Consider the following 21,887-nt stretch of genomic DNA (forward strand, 5'->3'; position numbering starts at 1 on the left):
CCTTCAGTGGCTTCGTCTCAGCCTTGCGAAGCTACCTGCTGCGGTCTTGGGTCACGGCACAGCCGGAAGCAGCGGCGAAGAGACCGGGTTCGTCCAGCCCCGATTTGGTTCCAAGCTTGATATCTCAAGCTACCGGTCACCACTCCTCGCAAAACTCCATCCACGAGCTCGCCTCAACCTCCTGAAGCCCCCAGAAGCAGCCTTGCATGGCGGCGCATCCCGTAGCAGCAACTACAAGTCAACCCCGCCAAGAACGAGACCGGAACTATCGATCCAAATATCTTGAGCTACAGGACGTCGTTTTGAGTGATTCTTGAACCAGTGAGTTCTTCTTGAGTTTCTTAACAACTCTTCAGAAGGAATCGAAGCCTTAAATTGAAGTTTTGACGTCGAAATCGAGCCTTGCCGGATTCTGCAAAATTCTGGAATTTTTCCGACCACCGAAGCTTTCGATCGGTATATCTCGAGCTACAGACCATATATTTCTGTGATTCTTGAACCAGTGTGTTCTTCTTGAGTTTCTTAACAACTCTTCAGAAGGAATCGAAGCCTTAAATTGACGTTTTTACGTCGAATTGGAGCTCGCCGTTTTCTGCAGTTTCTCGCCGGATTCTGGAAATTTTCCAGTCACCTCGACTGTTCTAGGTAATTTCCGACTACTTCCTTTCGTTTTCAGACTTCATGCTAGTTATGAAAGTGGATCAACTCGTCATTTTGAACAAGTTTGTAGTTGACAACTTTTGCATCGGAGGTGGTTGACCGTCGTTGACCGCCGCGTTGACCACCCACTGACCGCCGCTTGTGGCGGCGTATTCGACCATATTTCGAGTTTTTATTATCTAGGTGATGATCTACGCATCCTTACGAGCGTTTTGATATATTACAAGGTCATTTTAGAAAACGTTGATAAATAGTGGATTTATGTTTTGACGTTACTATTTAACGTTTTTACGTTTTATCTTCGGTTTACGATCCGCTAAGATCCGACCGTCAGATTTACTTCAAATTTGAATATGTTGATCGTATGACTGTCCCGATGACTTTGTGTGGTCACGGGCGAAGATCCCACCATTGGATCTTCGTATAATTGTGAAATAGTGATTCGGAAGGCGATTCGTGAGAATCTGACCGTCGGATTTTCGTATAATTTTGAGGAGATGTTTGTTAGAGTGATTCAAGAAGATCTGACAGTTGGATCTTCGTGATAATTTTGGAGGATGATCCTAAGGGCGATCCGTGAGGATCCGACCGTTGGATCATCATATAAATTCGATCTGGCCGTTGGATCATCATTAAATTAGAATCCGACCGTTGGATTTCCGTATATGTGTGGTTTATGAATGATTGCTAAGTTAAGATCGTATCTGACTAGGTGATTGACGGTTTGAGTTAGTGGACGATTGTGGATCGTATTTTGAGCGGAATTGAAGACGCAGCGGGATTATCGAGGTGAGTAAACCTCACGTGGTTCATATTACGAACCGAGTACTTTTAATTAATTTATTTTTTGTCGTCATTGTGTGAACTATAGTTGGTATTAATGGGCATTCCTGTGTGAATGTCTATCTATATATATATTATTTATGTGAAATAATATGTATTGTTGAAATTGTGAGATATTATGTACTGTTATGGTTGTGTTGAGTTTATTGTTGAAAAGCAACAATATTGTGAGAGGTATTAAATTTATTGTTGAGAAACAATAAATTGTTGATTTGTTGAGATATATTGATCTGTGGAGATCAATAGGTCACGGGGGTGACCATGGCATCTATTAGTGAACCACGCCCTTGTACCGGGTAGGTGGAAACTAATAGCATTAAATCGTGAACCACGCCCTCGCGCCGGGTAGGTGGAAACGATCAGTTAGAGCTCTAGTCTGTCTGCCAAATGTTGAGTGACCTTATGAGGGTAACGGGGAGTGACTCATAAGTGTATAATATTTATATATATATATATTTATATATATATGAGAGTGAGAAAGTGAAGTGGTTTTGTGGTGATCATTGTAATTGTGATGTTTCTACATTTCTGTACTTGAGTTAAAGGAAATGTATTTTATTAAATCAACAGTTCATTCTTGTTTACTCATACGAGCTGTCAAAAGCTTACCGGGTTTTGTGTTGTTGCAATCCCGGTACACTATTCAAATTGTGTAGCGGGTACTACTACAGGTCAGGAAAATCAGGAAGGTGATCGAGCTGCGTAGAGTAGCTGCAAGTGTGTTATTCTGATTTTCTATTGTGAGGTTTGTTATGCTCATTTAGAGCTTTACAATTTTACTTGTGAGAGTGAATTTGTAATAATAAACTCGAGGTCTTCGAGATTTTATATTTGAGTGGCGAGTGGTGTGTTTGTTCTGAGAAAAAAAAAATTCAGAACGTTTATTTGATTAAGTTGTTAAATTCATGTTTCGGATTTGAATTTGTTATTCAAAATTCGGGGCGTGACAGTTTGGTATCAGAGCGTAAGGTACATATTTGGTGATAATCAGTACTCCCCGAGTGATGGCCCGTCTGCAGCGGATCCCCATCATATACTCTTCGGTACTGGTATAATCATTGGGTATGTAGGAAGGGTTAGTGTCGCGAGAGTGGTATAGACTCGATAACTGAAGTATAGAAACTTCGTATAGCTTCTTGAGTTAGTTTATTTTAAGGAAAGTGAACCTTTGAATTAACTCGGATTAGGTAGTCAGGATGAAATTGAATTCTCTGAAGTGAATGATGATTTTGGCTAACGTGATTAACATATACTTATTCTGAGAGTTATTCAAGTATTAATCATAGGTTACCATCCTGCACAGGTAATGGACTTGGTTGGAGGAGGAGGTAGGGGTCGAGGTAGGGGTAGAGGCAGAGGCAGAGGTAGAGGCAGAGGTAGAGGTAAGGGCAGGGCCCCTCCAGTCGAGATGTATGAGGATGAGGTGGAGACACCAGAGTATGAACTGCCTGTTCCACCAGTGATTAATATGGTGGACGCTACTCGTCTGTCGAAATTGACAAAGGAAATTTATAGTCTGGGAGCAGTTCCATTTAAAGGTGGCACAGACTATATGTTGGCAGACCAGTGGATCGAAAATATGAAAGGTTACTTCCAGATGGTGATTTGTGATGAACGGGAGAAGAGGAAGATAGCATCGTTTATGCTTCAAGAGGATGCACGATTGTGGTGGAGTGGCACTGAGAGGATGATAGACGTGACCACTCTAACCTGGGATGGCTTCGTGGAACTCTTCAGGAAGAAATACTTCCCAGTTACCGTGAGACAGCAGTTGGAGAGACAATTCCATTCACTAACTCAGGGGAAGTTGAGTGTGAGGGATTATGAGGCGGAGTTCAACAGGTTGTATCAGTTTGTGAGACAGTTAGATCCTGAGAGTTTGGCCATGAAGTTTCAATTAGGGCTGAACCCATCGATTCGGCGTGACGTAGCCATTTTGGAACTAAAGGAACTAAGACTCGTTGTGGCTAAGGCATTAACCATCGAGCAGGAAAACCAGATCCTCTTAGAAGAGCAGACAGTTGAGAGAGATTTTCAGAGGAAGGGAAAAGCAGTAGCTGAGAACAGCCATACAGCAGGCAAACGAGGTAACATCTGGAAGAGACAAAGGACTAACCAGCAGCAGGCACCAACTAGGGCCATGGTTGCTACACCTGCTAGGGTGATGCCTATTAGACAGGTGGCACCTCTGAAATGTTTCAACTGCCAGGAGTTAGGGCACATTTCGCGAAACTGCCCGAAACCAAAGAATTTGGTGTGCTTTAATTGTGGCCAGGCAGGACATGTCTCCCGGGTTTGCACGCAGCAACAAGATAGGGGCCAAAGAAACCAGCCGAGACAACAGCCTCAAGGTCAGGCTAGAGTCTTCGCCATTGGTCAGAGAGGCACAGGGGTGGAAGGTACCTTATCTATCTATAACTATCTTGCTAGAGTACTGTTTGATACGGGAGCCTCCCATTCCTTTATATCTAGTTCCGTAGTAGATGTATTGGGTTTGATTTCCATGCCTCTTACTGGGTCATTATGTGTTACGTCACCCCTCGGTGTATCTCTTGAGCTTGATATGTTTTGTAATGATTGCCCTATTGAGATAGGTGGTAGAGAGTTCTCTGCATCGTTGATTGTGATACCAGATCACACATATGATGTGATTTTGGGCATGGATTGGTTGAGCCCGAACCATGCAGTAATTGATTGCTTTAGGATGATTGTGTCCTTCCATGTTCCTGGGCAACCAGTGTTTCATTACCGTTGTCTAAAGTCTGACATCGCTATGAGGGCAGGGATTTTGGCTCATATTGAGTCAGGGAGTAGTATTTCTAAGATTTCAGGAATTCCTGTAGTTTCAGAGTATGCTGATGTTTTTAAGGAGATACCAGGGTTGCCTCCAAAAAGGGTAATGGACTTCTCCATTGACGTGATACCAGGTACTGCCCCTGTATCAAAAGCACCCTATCGGATGGCTCCAGCTGAACTTCAGGAGTTGAAGGTTCAGATTGATGGATTACTGACTCAAGGGTTCATACAGGCTAGTGTATCTCCTTGGGGTGCACCAGTGTTGTTTGTGAAGAAGAAGGATAATTCACTTCGATTATGTGTGGATTATCGGCAGCTGAACAAGGTGACCATCAAGAACAGGTACCCTTTACCTAGGATTGATGACTTGTTCGATCAGCTTAGAGAGGCTACTGTGTTCTCAAAGATTGATTTGAGATCTGGATATCACCAGTTAAGGGTGAAGGATGAGGATATTCCAAAGACGGCGTTCAGGACCAGGTATGGACATTTTGAGTTCCTTGTCATGCCTTTTGGTCTGACTAATGCACCAGCAGCATTCATGGACTTGATGAACCGCACGTTCAGTCCTTACTTGGATCAATTTGTTGTAGTGTTCGTGGACGACATCTTGATTTATTCAAGGTCGTCTGATGAGCATGAGGAGCATTTGCGGATTGTACTACAGACGCTGAGAGAGAAGAAATTGTTTGCCAAGCTTGAGAAGTGCGACTTTTGGCAGAAGGAAGTCAAGTTCCTTGGTCATGTAGTTTCGAAGGATGGAGTTTCGGTGGATCCTTCGAAGGTTGAAGCGGTGATGAGTTGGATTCGCCCTACCACTGTTACTGAAATCCGTAGCTTCCTTGGATTGGCAGGGTATTACAGGCGATTCATTGAGGGGTTTTCTGGTATTGCTTCGGCTTTGACCAAATTGACAAGGAAGGACACTCAGTTTTTATGGACGGATGAGTGTGAGAAGGCTTTCAACGAGCTGAAGACCAGGTTGACTACAGCACCAGTGTTGACTATTCCTACTAGCGGTGGTGGTTTAGTTATCTACAGTGATGCATCTCATCAGGGTTTGGGGTGTGTGTTGATGCAGAATGGTTGTGTTGTTGCTTATGGCTCTAGACAACTGAAGGTTCATGAGCAGAATTACCCCACTCATGATCTAGAGCTAGCTGCAGTGGTGTTTGCCTTGAAGATTTGGAGACACTATCTGTATGGTGAGAAGTTCGAACTCTTTTCTGATCATAAGAGTCTGAAATATCTATTCTCCCAAAAGGAGTTGAACATGAGGCAGAGGAGATGGATGGAGCTCATCAAAGACTATGATTTTACTTTGGAGTATCATCCTGGAAAGGCCAACGTAGTGGCAGATGCTTTGAGTAGGAAGCCCCGAATAATCATGGCATCACTCATGGTGCAGGAGTGGCTCATGTTGGAAGCTGCATCTGAGTTTGATCTTATGCCCGCAGAAGTTGGACATGAAATGTTTCTCGGAAGTATCACCTTACAGTCCACCTTGAATTCCAGGATCATTCAGGGTCAGACACTTGATGAGTTTGCTCAGACGAGGATTGCTGAGATGAATGTTGATCCAAATGTGGAGGGCCCTTCTGAGTGGGCTATTAGGACAGATGGAGGGTTGAGATTTCGTGGAAGATTGTATGTCCCAAGTGTTGATAACCTCAAGGAGGAGATCATGCGGGAAGCACATAGATCTAGATACACTGTACATCCAGGGGGTACCAAAATGTATATGGATCTACGAAGACAGTTTTGGTGGTATGGAATGAAGAGGGATGTGGCAGAACATGTGTCGAAGTGTCTTACATGTCAGCAAGTGAAGGCTGAGCATCAGAGGCCCGCGGGGATGCTGAAACCCTTACCAATTCCTGTTTGGAAATGGGAAGATATCTCCATGGACTTTGTGACTGGATTGCCTAGGTCCAGACAAAGTTATGACTCGATTTGGGTGATTGTTGACCGATTGACAAAGTCAGCACACTTTCTTCCCGTGGCAAAGACTTACTCAATCGATGCATTGTGTAAGTTGTATCTGAATGAGATAGTAAAGCTTCATGGTGTGCCCGTAACAATTGTTTCGGATCGGGATGCTCGTTTCACTTCTGAATTCTGGCGTAGGTTCCATAAGACAGTTGGCACATCTTTAGCTATGAGCACTGCATTTCATCCACAGACAGATGGGCAAACCGAGAGAGTGAATCAGGTGATGGAGGACATGCTTAGAGCTTGTGTACTGGACTTCAAGGGAAGTTGGGCGGATCATCTGCCATTGGTAGAGTTTGCCTACAACAACAGCTATCACTCCAGTATCGGTATGGCACCATATGAGGCTCTTTATGGTAGGCCATGTAGGACTCCTATCTGTTGGGCTGAAGCAGGGGATAAAGGGCTCTTCGGTCCTGAGATTGTACAGGAGACTACAGAGAAGGTCACTGTTATTCGGGACAGGATCCGAACAGCACAGAGTAGGCAGAAGAGTTATGCTGATTTGAAGAGAAGACCAGTTGAGTTCGAAGTAGGTGGCCACGTTTTCTTGAAAGTCTCACCTATGAAAGGTGTGATGAGATTTGGAAAGAAGGGGAAGCTAGCACCAAGATACGTGGGACCTTTTGAGATTCTGGAAAGGGTCGGTGAATTAGCATATCGTCTTGCCTTACCTGTTAGCATGTCTGGTGTACACAATGTCTTTCATGTGTCTATGCTCAGGAAGTACGTCCGAGATGAGTCCCACGTAATTGATCATGGTACGATTGAGGTAAACACGGATGTAACCTTTGTGGTTGAACCTGTTCGTATCTTAGATAGGTCTACGAAGAAGCTTCGTAGGAAGGAGGTTAATCTTGTGAAGGTGCTGTGGAGTCATCATGACGAGGGTGATGGATCATGGGAGTTAGAGTCTGACATGAGAGTGAAGTATCCACAGCTCTTTGTGGAATTGGGTACTTGAATTTCGGGACGAAATTCCTTTAAGGGGGGTAGATTGTAATAACCGTGATTTTTAATCAAAGCAAAACATGATTACCGGTGCTTTACTTTTCATGATTGTAATGCTTTAGCTTTCATGATTACCCATAATTCGTTATGCCCCAGCTTCTGTCATTGACCACACCAGAGCATAATTGAAGAAACAGAACATAACTCTCTCTTGTCCGAAATCATTCTCTCTCTCTCTTGTCCGAAATCATTCTCTCTCTCTCTCGTCCGAAAAACACAAAAACAGAGCAAACGCTCTCCGTTCTTTTCCTTCCTCCACCTGCCATCAATCGACGCCGGACAACCTTCAGTGGCTTCGTCTCAGCCTTGCGAAGCTACCTGCTGCGGTCTTGGGTCACGGCACAGCCGGAAGCAGCGGCGAAGAGACCGGGTTCGTCCAGCCCCGATTTGGTTCCAAGCTTGATATCTCAAGCTACCGGTCACCACTCCTCGCAAAACTCCATCCACGAGCTCGCCTCAACCTCCTGAAGCCCCCAGAAGCAGCCTTGCATGGCGGCGCATCCCGTAGCAGCAACTACAAGTCAACCCCGCCAAGAACGAGACCGGAACTATCGATCCAAATATCTTGAGCTACAGGACGTCGTTTTGAGTGATTCTTGAACCAGTGAGTTCTTCTTGAGTTTCTTAACAACTCTTCAGAAGGAATCGAAGCCTTAAATTGAAGTTTTGACGTCGAAATCGAGCCTTGCCGGATTCTGCAAAATTCTGGAATTTTTCCGACCACCGAAGCTTTCGATCGGTATATCTCGAGCTACAGACCATATATTTCTGTGATTCTTGAACCAGTGTGTTCTTCTTGAGTTTCTTAACAACTCTTCAGAAGGAATCGAAGCCTTAAATTGACGTTTTTACGTCGAATTGGAGCTCGCCGTTTTCTGCAGTTTCTCGCCGGATTCTGGAAATTTTCCAGTCACCTCGACTGTTCTAGGTAATTTCCGACTACTTCCTTTCGTTTTCAGACTTCATGCTAGTTATGAAAGTGGATCAACTCGTCATTTTGAACAAGTTTGTAGTTGACAACTTTTGCATCGGAGGTGGTTGACCGTCGTTGACCGCCGCGTTGACCACCCACTGACCGCCGCTTGTGGCGGCGTATTCGACCATATTTCGAGTTTTTATTATCTAGGTGATGATCTACGCATCCTTACGAGCGTTTTGATATATTACAAGGTCATTTTAGAAAACGTTGATAAATAGTGGATTTATGTTTTGACGTTACTATTTAACGTTTTTACGTTTTATCTTCGGTTTACGATCCGCTAAGATCCGACCGTCAGATTTACTTCAAATTTGAATATGTTGATCGTATGACTGTCCCGATGACTTTGTGTGGTCACGGGCGAAGATCCCACCATTGGATCTTCGTATAATTGTGAAATAGTGATTCGGAAGGCGATTCGTGAGAATCTGACCGTCGGATTTTCGTATAATTTTGAGGAGATGTTTGTTAGAGTGATTCAAGAAGATCTGACCGTTGGATCTTCGTGATAATTTTGGAGGATGATCCTAAGGGCGATCCGTGAGGATCCGACCGTTGGATCATCATATAAATTCGATCTGGCCGTTGGATCATCATTAAATTAGAATCCGACCGTTGGATTTCCGTATATGTGTGGTTTATGAATGATTGCTAAGTTAAGATCGTATCTGACTAGGTGATTGACGGTTTGAGTTAGTGGACGATTGTGGATCGTATTTTGAGCGGAATTGAAGACGCAGCGGGATTATCGAGGTGAGTAAACCTCACGTGGTTCATATTACGAACCGAGTACTTTTAATTAATTTATTTTTTGTCGTCATTGTGTGAACTATAGTTGGTATTAATGGGCATTCCTGTGTGAATGTCTATCTATATATATATTATTTATGTGAAATAATATGTATTGTTGAAATTGTGAGATATTATGTACTGTTATGGTTGTGTTGAGTTTATTGTTGAAAAGCAACAATATTGTGAGAGGTATTAAATTTATTGTTGAGAAACAATAAATTGTTGATTTGTTGAGATATATTGATCTGTGGAGATCAATAGGTCACGGGGGTGACCATGGCATCTATTAGTGAACCACGCCCTTGTACCGGGTAGGTGGAAACTAATAGCATTAAATCGTGAACCACGCCCTCGCGCCGGGTAGGTGGAAACGATCAGTTAGAGCTCTAGTCTGTCTGCCAAATGTTGAGTGACCTTATGAGGGTAACGGGGAGTGACTCATAAGTGTATAATATTTATATATATATATATTTATATATATATGAGAGTGAGAAAGTGAAGTGGTTTTGTGGTGATCATTGTAATTGTGATGTTTCTACATTTCTATACTTGAGTTAAAGGAAATGTATTTTATTAAATCAACAGTTCATTCTTGTTTACTCATACGAGCTGTCAAAAGCTTACCGGGTTTTGTGTTGTTGCAATCCCGGTACACTATTCAAATTGTGTAGCGGGTACTACTACAGGTCAGGAAAATCAGGAAGGTGATCGAGCTGCGTAGAGTAGCTGCAAGTGTGTTATTCTGATTTTCTATTGTGAGGTTTGTTATGCTCATTTAGAGCTTTACAATTTTACTTGTGAGAGTGAATTTGTAATAATAAACTCGAGGTCTTCGAGATTTTATATTTGAGTGGCGAGTGGTGTGTTTGTTCTGAGAAAAAAAAAATTCAGAACGTTTATTTGATTAAGTTGTTAAATTCATGTTTCGGATTTGAATTTGTTATTCAAAATTCGGGGCGTGACAAAATATTATTCCGTATTGTGGGGATAAAGACATCTTGTTAAGAGTAGAGATGAGTGATTCATTTGATTTCTTTGTGTGTGATTTCAAATGATTTGGAGTTAATGATTTTGGTGATCGATTATCGAGATTGTGGTTTTCTTTGTGGATGTTGAAATTGTTGGTTGTTACTTGAGTTAAAAGTACTGTGTTATAATAAATCAACCATTCTTTCTTTTACTCATACTGGCTGTCAAAAGCTTACCGGGTTTTGTGTTGTTGCAATCCCGGTACACTATTCAAACGGTGTAGCGGATAATCCTACAGGACTGGAGAATTCAGGAAGGTGATCGAACCGTGTAGAGTAGCTGCTTTGTAATACTCTGATTTTCAGTTGTGAGGTTTGTTATGCTCATTAGAGCTTTACAATTTACTTTGTACGAGTGAGTTGTAATAATTAACTCGAGGTCTTCGAGTTTTGAATTTGAGCGTGAGTGGCGAGGTTGTTTCTGAGAAAAAAAAAAAATTCAGAACGTTTATTTGTTTAAGTTGTTTAATTCATGTTTCGGATTTGAATTTGTTATTCAAAATTCGGGGCGTGACAGTTCTTGCCTAGTTGGGTGTGCTCCCCAACCTAGGTTCGAACCCCAAAACTATCAAAGTGGCCAGACACTATGCTGCAGTGCACAGTTGGAGCATTTCACATGCGCCGAAGGGGTTTATCTTGAGCCTAGGAAGCCTTTGGGTTCCCTTTGTGTTTGTACCCACATTTGCATGTCCACTCAGACATAGCTAATGTGCATAGTTAGATTGATTTCTAATTACAATGAGCCGCTCAAAAGGTAATTGGGGGCCGATAGATAGAAATATTGGCCAATGAATAATTGGACGATTCATTTTGGTCCAAGACAAGTCACATAAAAACTAAGGCCAATGGGAAGTTTCGAAAGTTAGGCCATTGGTTATCGGCCGGCCCGTAGTCATCAATTTAAAAAGAAACTTATTGTCTAAAAGCCCATCGGCCGATTGTTCAAGTCCCTCTAGTCAGTTTCCAACTCGAACTCAACTTAGAAAGATAATAGCCGATGTAGTTAGTAGTCCAACCAAATTGAAGTTCGTTGCCGATGAAGAGAGTTCAATCCAAGATAGTCTTCTTCAAGATTAATTGCAGCCGTTGATGACGACCATCAGAGCTGATCCAGATAGAGTCCAGCATCAAGTCAGCCGACGATAAGTATTGAAGCCAAAGCAAGATAGAGTCACTGAGCCAGAAGGAGGCCGAATTCCACTCAACTTCAAAGAGCCAAGAGATCAGTTCAAGTCACAGAGCAGACAATATAAATAGAAGCATCAACAGAAGACATTACACACACAACTCCAGAAACTCAAGCCATCAAGCTTTTCTTATTTTCGTATTACCTTTTGCTTAGGTAGAAGTTCCGTCTGTTTCCCTAGTTTATTTGCTCAGCTAGTTACAATTTCAGTTACTTTACTTTCCTTGTAGCCTAGTATCGATTTTGAATTGTTCTCTTTGTTTTCTTTCAAACAATAGTTAATAATTTTCAGCCATTCCAGATTTCAGTTTCGTTGTTATTATCTTTTATTTGCTCCTTATTGTCTTTATGCTTTATTTGTTTGATCATGTTATTTACTGTTTGTAGTCGCATAGTAGCTATCAATCTTGAAGATTTCATCCGTTACGAGTTCACCTTTACAGTTACTTGTTATTATTTGGATCCAATTGACTTAAGCCCTGTGACCAGACAATTCATATTCACTCACACTCTCACAACCACACCCAATTCACCCGACCTTCAGCCATCAAGTCCTTGATCCAAAGGCAGCGAACTATCGGCCGAGAATCAGTTCCTTCCATGGCCAACAATTGCTTGATAAGTCAGAACTACATCTACTACAACTACAATTGCACACTTGGCCTTCTGGCCGTGTGCTGGCACGCCCCGCAATCTACTCACCAAGAAGGACATTTGTTCCTTGATCTCTCGGCTTTCTGGCCGAGGTGATTTTCAGAGGCAACACTTTGACAAAGTAAAAAAAAAAAAATAGAACATGATTGGACATCGTGTTAATAATTTTTTGTACATACGGTTTTTATAGGGAGCTATTCTAATGAGTACCACTGAAATGAGGACTTTCTAATCAATGGTTTGGGAGACCTATTTTTCGATTACTTTACGGCAAATAAAGTGTTAGATATTTATGTATGCATGAGTATATCACTTTTGAAAATTTTCTTCCAAATTGTTAATCGTGAAGGTACCGAACTAGATCAAAGCAATGGACGAACAAAATATGTCAAACATGAACCGTTCATGTTCATAACTGATAAATCATGATTATGAATGTCTTAACGATTTTCAATTTGGTTGAAAAATTACATAAATATCTAAACATCTAATGATTAATTTTCAGAAATGTGATTGAAAAATGGATCACACAAAAGTATCAAATAGTCTTCATTTTACTGGTCCTCATTAGAAGGACTCCCATGGTTTTTATTAATGAAATGAAGACTATTGAGTCTTATTTTTGTGGTTGGTTGAATCATCCAAACGTTGAGGTCCTGGTTTTCTACGTTTGGGAGAATGAATATTATTTTTGTTAGACCATTTATCTAAGTGATCAAAGTAAAATGTTTAGATTCCAATACATTTTCTTACGTCGACTTTACAAACCTTTGCGTACTCTGTTATACGAAAACAAAAACGAAACAAACTAGATAGAGAGAAGCTTCTTGGATAACCCGAACTAGAACATCAAAGTTGAAAGCATATAGCGAATTAAGAGATTAAGAGAGTCCTAGCTCTTGTCCATGTTTAAGCTAACTCGTTGGCAACTTTACTTGGATTGTTTAATATAATAAAGACAATGATTGATTAAACTAAAAGTTAGCTTATTAAGTGAAGTCAAAGAAAATAGAATGAGAATAATGAAGAGTAACTGGTTGAATGAGCAATATATGACCCAGCCTAGGCTAGCTAGCTAAGAGGATATTATGACCTTCACAACAAGCAAAGGGGATTTGACAAATTTGTAAAGCGTCTCTTGGCGTGAAGCAAACCCTAATGATGAAAAGGGTGGTGGTGACCGACCAATATCAATAGTACTCTTTGTTGATTTCATAGTGGATTTGCTGCAACACCTTTCATAGTGGATTTGCTGCAACACCTTTTCAATATGGATATGATATGGTGGTGGCTTCGCTGGCAGAGGCTTCTGTTTATTCCAACCCAAGCCAAAGCAAAAACATATTGTGAACGATCGTTGACTAGTTTAACTTCCACAATCACATTGTGATATATGAAATTATTTTAATCTGTCTTTGCAGCCTCTAGACTCTAGTTAATCCTTTGTTAAAATTCAAACTTAACTAATGATTCACAAAATTCTCAAAGAAAAGAAAAAATATACTACTTTTGTTGAAATAATCATCACAAAGACTTTCATTAATAAAGATAAGGCAAGAATGATCATTACATATCCTTCCATTACCATATACAGATAGACAATAAGCTGTGATGAAGAAAAAACACCACGATGATACATAGGATAAGACAATTCATTTGACATGTCATGCTCACATATTTAAAATTGTTTAAGTATATTGGTATTCGAGAGAGAATTGTAGAGAGAGATGATGTATTATTATTGAGAATAGGAGCCCTATATATAGGGATTACAAAGTACTAGTTCTAATGTTACAAGGAATACCAATCCGTGTAGGATTGGGAAATCTAGAACCTTCTCTCCTATTGCTACTCCTAGTTTGATAAGGCACACTAAATCGATATTCCTTCAACACTCCCCCTTGTGCCGCTTCAAACTTGGTGGTGACGCTTCATCCGTTGCCTCGTTAAAAACCTTGTCAGGTAACAAAAACCCTGTGGGATAAAAATAACCCTGGTCGAAGGACAAAAAGAGCACAACACGTCCTTCACTCTTCGAGATCGAACATGCAGACATCATAACTCCCCCTGATGTCGATGTCTCCCCCTGATTGCTACAATCGTGGGAGTTCGGATAACTTTCTCAATCCGATGCTCTTCACATGTTTCTCGAAGGTGGATTTAGGTAACGACTTAGTGAATAAGTCCGCTACATTATCCTCTGATCGGATTTGATTCACTTCAATCTTTAGAAGTGATTGTTGTTGCTGATTATAAAAGAACTTAGGCGATATATGCTTGGTGTTGTCGCCTTTGATGAAACCTAACTTCATTTGTTCAATACAAGCTGCATTATCCTCATAAATGCATGTAGGTTCATCTGTGGTAGACTTCAAACCACAACTTCCTTGAATGTGTCGAATTACAGACCTTAGCCATACACATTCACGTACAGCTTCATGTAGAGCAATAATCTCTGCATGATTTGAGGAAGTAGCAACAAGGGTCTGTTTCGTAAACCTCCAAGATATCGCAGTGCTTCCCATGGTAAAGACATAACCTGTTTGGGAGCGACCTTTGTGAGGGTCAGAGAGGTACCCTGCATCAGCAAAACCCATCAAGACATCATTGTCGTTTTGATGGAGGGAGATAGGAGGACGCCGGCCACCATGAGCGGCGGCGGCAACATGGCCGGCGGCCATTCCATGGAGGGGGGCGTTTTGCCTTTTGGGGTCCGATCCCAATTTTCCGTCATTCCTTTTCTCTCTGTAGGGATAGAATAGGCCCATATCAATCGTACCTCTTAGGTATCGAAAGATGGTCTTTACACTAATCCAATGGCGGCGTGTTGGTTCAGAGCTGTGTCGAGCTAACAAGTTCACTGCGAATGAGATATCCGGTCTTGTGCATTGAGCTAAGTACAATAATGCGCCTATTGCACTTAAATAGGGCACTTCGGCCTCTAAGGGTTCTTCGTCCTCATCCCTTGGACGAAATGGATCTTTTCCGGGCTCAAGACTACGGCCGATCATGGGAGTACTCGCAGGCTTCGCTTTATCTTCATTAAAGCGCCTTAGAATTTTCTGAGTATATGCAGACTGATGGATCAAAATCCCATCACTACGGTGCTCGAGTTCTAAACCGAGACAAAACCGTGTTTTCCCAAGATCTTTCATCTCAAATTCGGATTTCAAGTAATTAGCAGTTTCCTTTAACTCATCTAGAGTTCCAATTAGGTTCATGTCATCGACATAGACTGCTACGATTGCAAATCCGGAACTTGTTCTTTTAATGAACACGCATGGGCATATTTCATTGTTAATATATCCCTTCCCAATCAAGTAGTCACTTAAACGGTTATACCACATCCGTCCAGATTGTTTTAATCCATATAGTGAGCGTTTTAATCTTATTGAAAACGCGCTCCGTGGTTTAGAGCCACTTGATTTGGGTAATTGAAGTCCATCTGGAACCTTCATATATATCTCTGAATCTAGATCCCCATAGAGATATGCTGTAACCACATCCATAAGCTGCATGTCAAGTTTTTCGGAAACTACCAAACTGACAAGGTAGCGGAACGTTATAACGTCCATTACGGGAGAATATGTCTCCTCGTAGTCGATTCCAGGGCGTTGTGAGAAACCTTGCGCCACAAGGCGGGCTTTATATCTTACCACCTCATTTTTCTCATTACGCTTTCTAACAAAGACCCATTTATGGCCAACAGGTTTTACACTTGGGGGTGTCTGCGTTACAGGCCCAAATACCTGTCTCTTTGTTAGTGAATCCAATTCAACCTGGATTGCATCTTTCCATTTAGGCCAATCTGCTCTTCGTTGACATTCTTCAACAGAGCGAGGTTTGATATCATCATATTCTATAATTCCTTTTGCAATATGATATGCAAATGCATCATCAATCGCCATAGAATTTCTATCCATCATCTCATGTACACTAGTGTAATTTATGGAGATCTCTCTATTCTCTGGAGTTGGTTCTGACATTGGAGCGTCCCCCAATGATGTCTCTTGGACATAACCATAATCCGGAATATTCTCATGAGATGGATTATTCACATCGATGATTAATGGATTATTTTGTGCCAAACTCGCTTTCTTTCTTGGGCGAGAATCCATCGAACCTATGGGCCTCCCGCGCTTCCTGGCAGGAGCCATGGGCCTAGCCAAAACGTCACCTTCACTATGAGAGGGGACGTTGGCGCCATGCTCATATCCTCTTGAGTTGGCGTCATGTCCTCTAGTTTTAGGGACATGAATCCTTGCAGGCACGTTTGCAGCAAGTATGTGTGATCTCGTCACTTTAGCGATATCAGAAAACGCATCAGGCATCGATTCTGCTACGTTCTGAAGATCGAGAATTCTCCGCACTTCAATTTCGGACTGTGCGGTTCGGGGATCAAGATGAGACAGAGTGGGGACAGACCACGACAATTCCTGTCGTTCCTGTTGAACATTGATGTTCTTATCTCCCCCTAACGACAGGAAGACTGTCTCATCGAAGTGACAATCCGCAAATCTAGCGGTAAAGAGATCGCCTGTCAAGGGTTCTATCTAGCGGATAATCGTTGGAGAATCATAACCAACGTAAACGCCTAATCGTCGTTGAGGACCCATTTTGGTGCGCTGTGGAGGCGCAATTGGCACATAAACTGCGCACCCAAATATGCGTAAGTGTGAGACATTGGGCTCATACCCAGTCACCATCTGGGACGCAGAAAAGGGTTGAGTGGCAGTAGGCCTCAGACGAATAAGCACAGCTGCATGCAATATTGCATAGCCCCAAGCAGAAATAGGGAGATTGGTGCGCATTACCAATGCTCGAGCAACCATTTGTAGTCGTTTAATGGTGGCTTCTGCGAGACCATTTTGGGTATGAACATGAGGAACAGGATGTTCAACATCAATCCCAATGGACATGCAATAATCATCAAAAGTCTTTGATGTAAACTCTCCAGCATTGTCTAATCTTATAGACTTAATAGGATGATCAGGGTGGTGAGCCCTTAACTTAATTATTTGTGCTAGGAGTTTAGCAAATGCAGCGTTCCTTGTGGACAATAGCATGACATGTGACCAGCGTGTCGATGCATCAACCAATACCATAAAATATCGAAATGGTCCGCATGATGGTTGAATAGGTCCACAAATATCACCTTGGATTCTTTGCAAGAATGGTATATTTTCTTTAGTGTCCTTTGCATAGGATGGTCTCGATCCTAATTTTGCTAAAGAGCAGGCTTTGCAGAACGAATGATGGGCGTTAGAAACAACCAATGAGGATTTTGGTTGAGCCATGAAGTCACAATGGACTTTAGAAGTAGAAATTCGAGTCAGAGGAGCAGAGGGGGCGTCAAAGCCACCCTTGAGCCGCAGGGGGATGGCGGCGCCGGCTAGTGGTGGCCGGACTTGAAGGGGGAAGGCGCCGTGAGGCGCAGGTGCTCCTCCTTGATCCAAATTTCGAGTTTTACTTCCTTTCGTTCTGAAAAAGGGATGTCTGTGTGAAGTCTTTAATATACGGATCATCATGTCACGACCTGGGTGTCCCAAACGGTCGTGCCAAAGCCTATATGTGTCGGAATCCCATAAATCATCTCTCATGACATGGTTGGATTCAATGACTCGAATAGTGGTTGCATACAACCCACTAGAGCGACACATAAGTTTCTCTAAGACTCGTTTATGTCCGTAGTCATTAGAGGTGATGCAAAGGAACTCTTGTCCATTCTCACAATGTGTTTCCATATGAAAACCATTGGCTCTTATATCTTTGAAGCTCAATAGGGTTCTTGCTGCCCTAGGAGCATAAAGAGCTTCGGTGACATTCAAAGTAGTGCCATTAGGCAACATAAATTGAGCTGGTCCTCGACCATGAATCAATTGAGATGGTCCAGCCATCGTAGTCACAGAAGATCGAGTAGGCGCCATCCATAGGAATAGCTGCCTGTTTCGAAGGATGGTATGTGTAGTGGCACTATCCACGAGGCATTCGAGCTCTCCGGGAAACATACTGAAAAATAATAAAGTTCGAATTTAGAATATGTCCAAGACATTTGAATAAAATAAGTCGACACTTTATTAATGATAGCCAATGATTACATCAAAATTTCTTGACTAAAATCTAATCCAATATAAAATCAAATAGTAGACGAATCGTAGTCACTTAATCCGTTCGGTAATTTCAATTTGGTTGTGACCAGGTAAGGTAAGGCGAGATTTTGGGGGAGCGCTGCTCACTTTTAAAACCGTTCTCTCAGATCAAACCTTGCCTAGACATCACAAGTACTCTTGAGTACGCCTAGAGGGAAAAAGTTAATACAATAAGTCATTTTATTGATTTAAGGCATAATAGCCATTACATAATTCTTGGAAAAATAAGGGACTATACTAATCAAAATCTGCAGCATCCTTGTGCAATTCTTTGTCAGATTTGAAGTCCGCTATGGTGAGATTGACGTTGGCATCATCACCATCTTCTTCTTGTATATTTTCGGCAAGATTGGCTTCATGCTCTCTGAAGTCTCTAAATGCCTTGTAATGCGCAGCTAATTGTTTGCTTGCTTTGCATTGTTTGAACCAATGCTCACTAGATCCATATCGATGACACATGTCATTGTGATTTCCTCCCTTTAATTGAGGTGCATTGTTTGCACTTGGGTGGCGTCCCTTATAGGAGTTGGCGCCATTCCCACGGCCTTGGGTGGCTCCTCCACGTCCTGGAGCCCCACGGCCTCCTCTCCCACGTTGCCATGTATTGCCACGTGATCGTCCTTCATTCTGACGAGTACCTTCCTTTGTAGGGCGGTTATATGGACCAGAACGTCCGTTGTGTCCCTGATTCTTGGGGTTCCGCTCCTTGCGCCCTCCTTTGGGTGCATTATTATAATTTGCCTCATGAACGCTCTTAGTTCCGATGGGCCTTGAATTATAATTTTTCACGAGGATATTATCATGCTTTTCAGCTACAGACATAATATTAATTAGCTGATGAAACCTCGTGAGCCGTCCAGTATTGAATTCAGTTCGGTATTGCTTTGATAGCAAAATAGCTGCGACGGGGAAGGTGGAGAGAGTTTTCTCAATTAGTTCTTGCTCTGTGACAGGTTGTCCACAGAACCCCAACATGGTCTTGAGGCGAAGAACTTCTGAATTATATTCAGCTACAGACTTGAAGTCAGCAAATCGTAGATTGTTCCATTAAACTTTCAAGTCAGGGAGGAGGGTATCCTTTACATTACCAAAACGCTCCTCAAGCGCAACCCATAATTCTCTAGCATCCTTGATTGCCATATACTCCAATCGGAGTGATTTATCCATGTGGCATCTCATCAAGATGAGAGCGGTGGCATTATTTGTAGCCGTACGCTCAAATATGAGGTCGGGATTTGGTGCTTGAATTACGGGTAGGATCCCTTTTGAAGTGAGATGGTTCTCAACATCCGTGACCCAACTATGATATTCCGAGCCAGTTGAGTCAAGGATAGGAAAGTCAAGTTTTGACATCCTGAAATAAGAAGAAGAAATATATTAGTTTCGGAGTTTAAAACTTCCACGACAACTAAATATTGAGATTTCCGAGCTATGCTACCAAGAAATCGATTTCCAAGAAAATTGGATTAGACCAAAACAATGATGTTTATAAGGTCGTTAATCGATGCTTGCGGACGCTCTTAGTCCGAAGTCTTACGAACGCTCTTAGTTCGTTTATAGCGCGAATCCCCACGATTCCGCTTTCTCAAAATCGAACCCACGTTATAAGAAAGGTGGGATGTAGAAGAAGGGAGGTTTTCAAGTCCCTGAGAAAAAGAAGAAATATTTAAATTAGGAACTTTAAAACTTACTCTTTTGGGTACTTACTTGTTGGTTTTGAATCACGCGCGTGTTGATGCAGGCGTGATTGAGCGAAGGTTTGCAGCGGTGTCGGATAGGGGCTGCAAAAGATGTTGCAGCGGCAGCGAGTTGCAGCAGGTGGGAAAAGGAGCTGCTGAGGTAGGTGCGCTGTAGGGGCAGCAGGGGCACGGCAGAGATGCAGGGGCAGAAATGCAGGGCTGCAGGCGTGCGGGCGTTTGGGCAAGCAGCAGCGTGCGCAGGGGCGCGGGGATGCTGCAAGGGCAGCAGGCGGGCAGCAGGTGCCGCGGGGTTGCAGGGCAGCGACGCAGGGGCGTGTGGCTGCAGGTGCAGCGCGCAGGGCAGCAGGGGCTGCTGCGATGTGGTAGGGCTAGCTCGGGCTAGGTGGCTTCGGCAGATTTTGGTGAAGAGGATTGATTGGGTTTTTTGTTTTGTGGCTAGAGTCGTGCTGATAACGTGTTTAAGTATATTGGTATTCGAGAGAGAATTGTAGAGAGAGATGATGTATTATTATTGAGAATAGGAGCCCTATATATAGGGATTACAAAGTACTAGTTCTAATGTTACAAGGAATACCAATCCGTGTAGGATTGGGAAATCTAGAACCTTCTCTCCTATTGCTACTCCTAGTTTGATAAGGCACACTAAATCGATATTCCTTCAACAAAAATAAGCCTATTTAGCTATGAAGCAACATAGTAATAGGTAAAGTTCAAACAAACATAAAACTAAATTTTCTCCTTGCCCTTAGAACTAGGGCTAGGAGGTTTCCCAGAATAGAGCAAATTCAAGACTTTTTCAGCTGGTACCTTCTTCGATTTGGAGGAATTTTTATTTTTTTGATCCCAAAGGTCTACCCTGTTCCTTCTTAATCACCAAATGATCACTATCATTTCCATTCTTGGACATCTCTCTTGGCATTATCACCTCCCTTGGGACAAGCATACCTCTTGGAGTTTCAATTAGACCTAGAGACTTAGCTATAAACCTAGTGAGGAATTCAGGCATCCTTACTTTCTTGGGCATCACAACTTCAGTCATGCCATCTTGTGCGGTATTCAGCAGAACTTTAGCATATTTAGGGAGGAGTACGGGGACATAGGTCTGTCTCGTTTTAATTCCTTTTGCTCCTCATCTATATAGGGACCAATGCTAAGGTATCGTCACTACTAGCAGACCTACTATCTGCGCTTGTATTCCGAATAACAATTGGCTTCCTCGGCTTGTTGCCATTATTGGAGCCGAATAGACTCCTTGCAATCAAAGATAAGATTGGTGTTTGAACACCCTGAAATTTAAACGCACCATTAACTAACTTGTTCTCTGTAAAACCAATGAAAGGCTTAGGCAGCTGCAAGCATTGTGCTTCTATCGACTCAGCTCATTTACGATGTGATTTTTTCACAGCCTGACAAAGACCCTGCTTATGGTAGACCAAGTTGCACCTTTTGCATTTTTCAATTAGGTTTTCAAAAAAGAAAGAAGTCTCCACCACAACCCTAGAAGCCAATTTAAGGGTTTTTTTTTTTTTTTTTTGGGAAGAGAGGTTTGGAGATTTCATGAGCTACATGAACTCAAATCTTACCAGATGTATTGAAAAGCTTCTGATCCATGTCCTGATACGTCCCAGCAATAGAGGCAACGTTCAGTATCATGCATTTGTCCTATAGGGCCTGTGGAATGTTACCTGCTCATGATAGATCAAGTTGCACACTACACCAATAACTTAAACACACAACACTTTTTGCACAACGAAAAAAAAAAAAATCATTGTGTGATGAGAGAAAGTGAATCATACAACACGTTTAAAAAACTTGCGTTGTATAAGGCTATTAAAATTCAAAAAAAATTTGCGAGAAGGTAATTGTACCACACTTACAAGAATAATCCGTTGTGTGAATGAAAAAAAAATGAGCAGCAGATTTCCCTCCTACCATGACTCAGATTTGGCCTTAAATTTGTACTACATTGTACAACAGAATAGTTATATCTGTTGTATGAGTGTAGCTTGCAAAATGTCATACAACAGTTTCTGTTTTTGTGTTGTCTGATCAAGGAAGATATATTGAAAATTTGGATGTGCCTCCAAAAACCACTCA

At 42.1% G+C, this 21,887-nt stretch overlaps 1 protein-coding gene across 1 annotated transcript; it reads left to right on the forward strand.

Annotated features, from left to right (window-relative positions):
• The first annotated feature begins 2,809 nt into the window (after positions 1-2,809).
• On the forward strand, positions 2,810-5,543 carry LOC133730758 (uncharacterized). Its single transcript, XM_062158287.1, has 3 exons — positions 2,810-4,492; positions 4,598-5,280; positions 5,483-5,543. Exons 1-3 carry the CDS (start codon positions 2,810-2,812, stop codon positions 5,541-5,543), a joined length of 2,427 nt encoding a protein of 808 aa, XP_062014271.1.
• The last annotated feature ends 16,344 nt before the right edge of the window (positions 5,544-21,887 follow it).

This window comes from Rosa rugosa, chromosome 2, assembly GCF_958449725.1.
Source record: "Rosa rugosa chromosome 2, drRosRugo1.1, whole genome shotgun sequence".
Classification (NCBI taxonomy): domain Eukaryota; kingdom Viridiplantae; phylum Streptophyta; class Magnoliopsida; order Rosales; family Rosaceae; genus Rosa; species Rosa rugosa.

Excerpts from the sequence above, each read along its gene's own strand:
- LOC133730758 (XM_062158287.1), top strand. The coding sequence starts at position 2,810 with ATGGACTTGGTTGGAGGAGGAGGTAGGGGTCGAGGTAGGGGTAGAGGC. Across the intron at positions 4,493-4,597 it reads CTGAACTTCAGGAGTTGAAG|TGTGTGGATTATCGGCAGCT; the intron begins GTTCAGATTGAT and ends TCACTTCGATTA. Across the intron at positions 5,281-5,482 it reads TTCAACGAGCTGAAGACCAG|ATTTGGAGACACTATCTGTA; the intron begins GTTGACTACAGC and ends TTTGCCTTGAAG.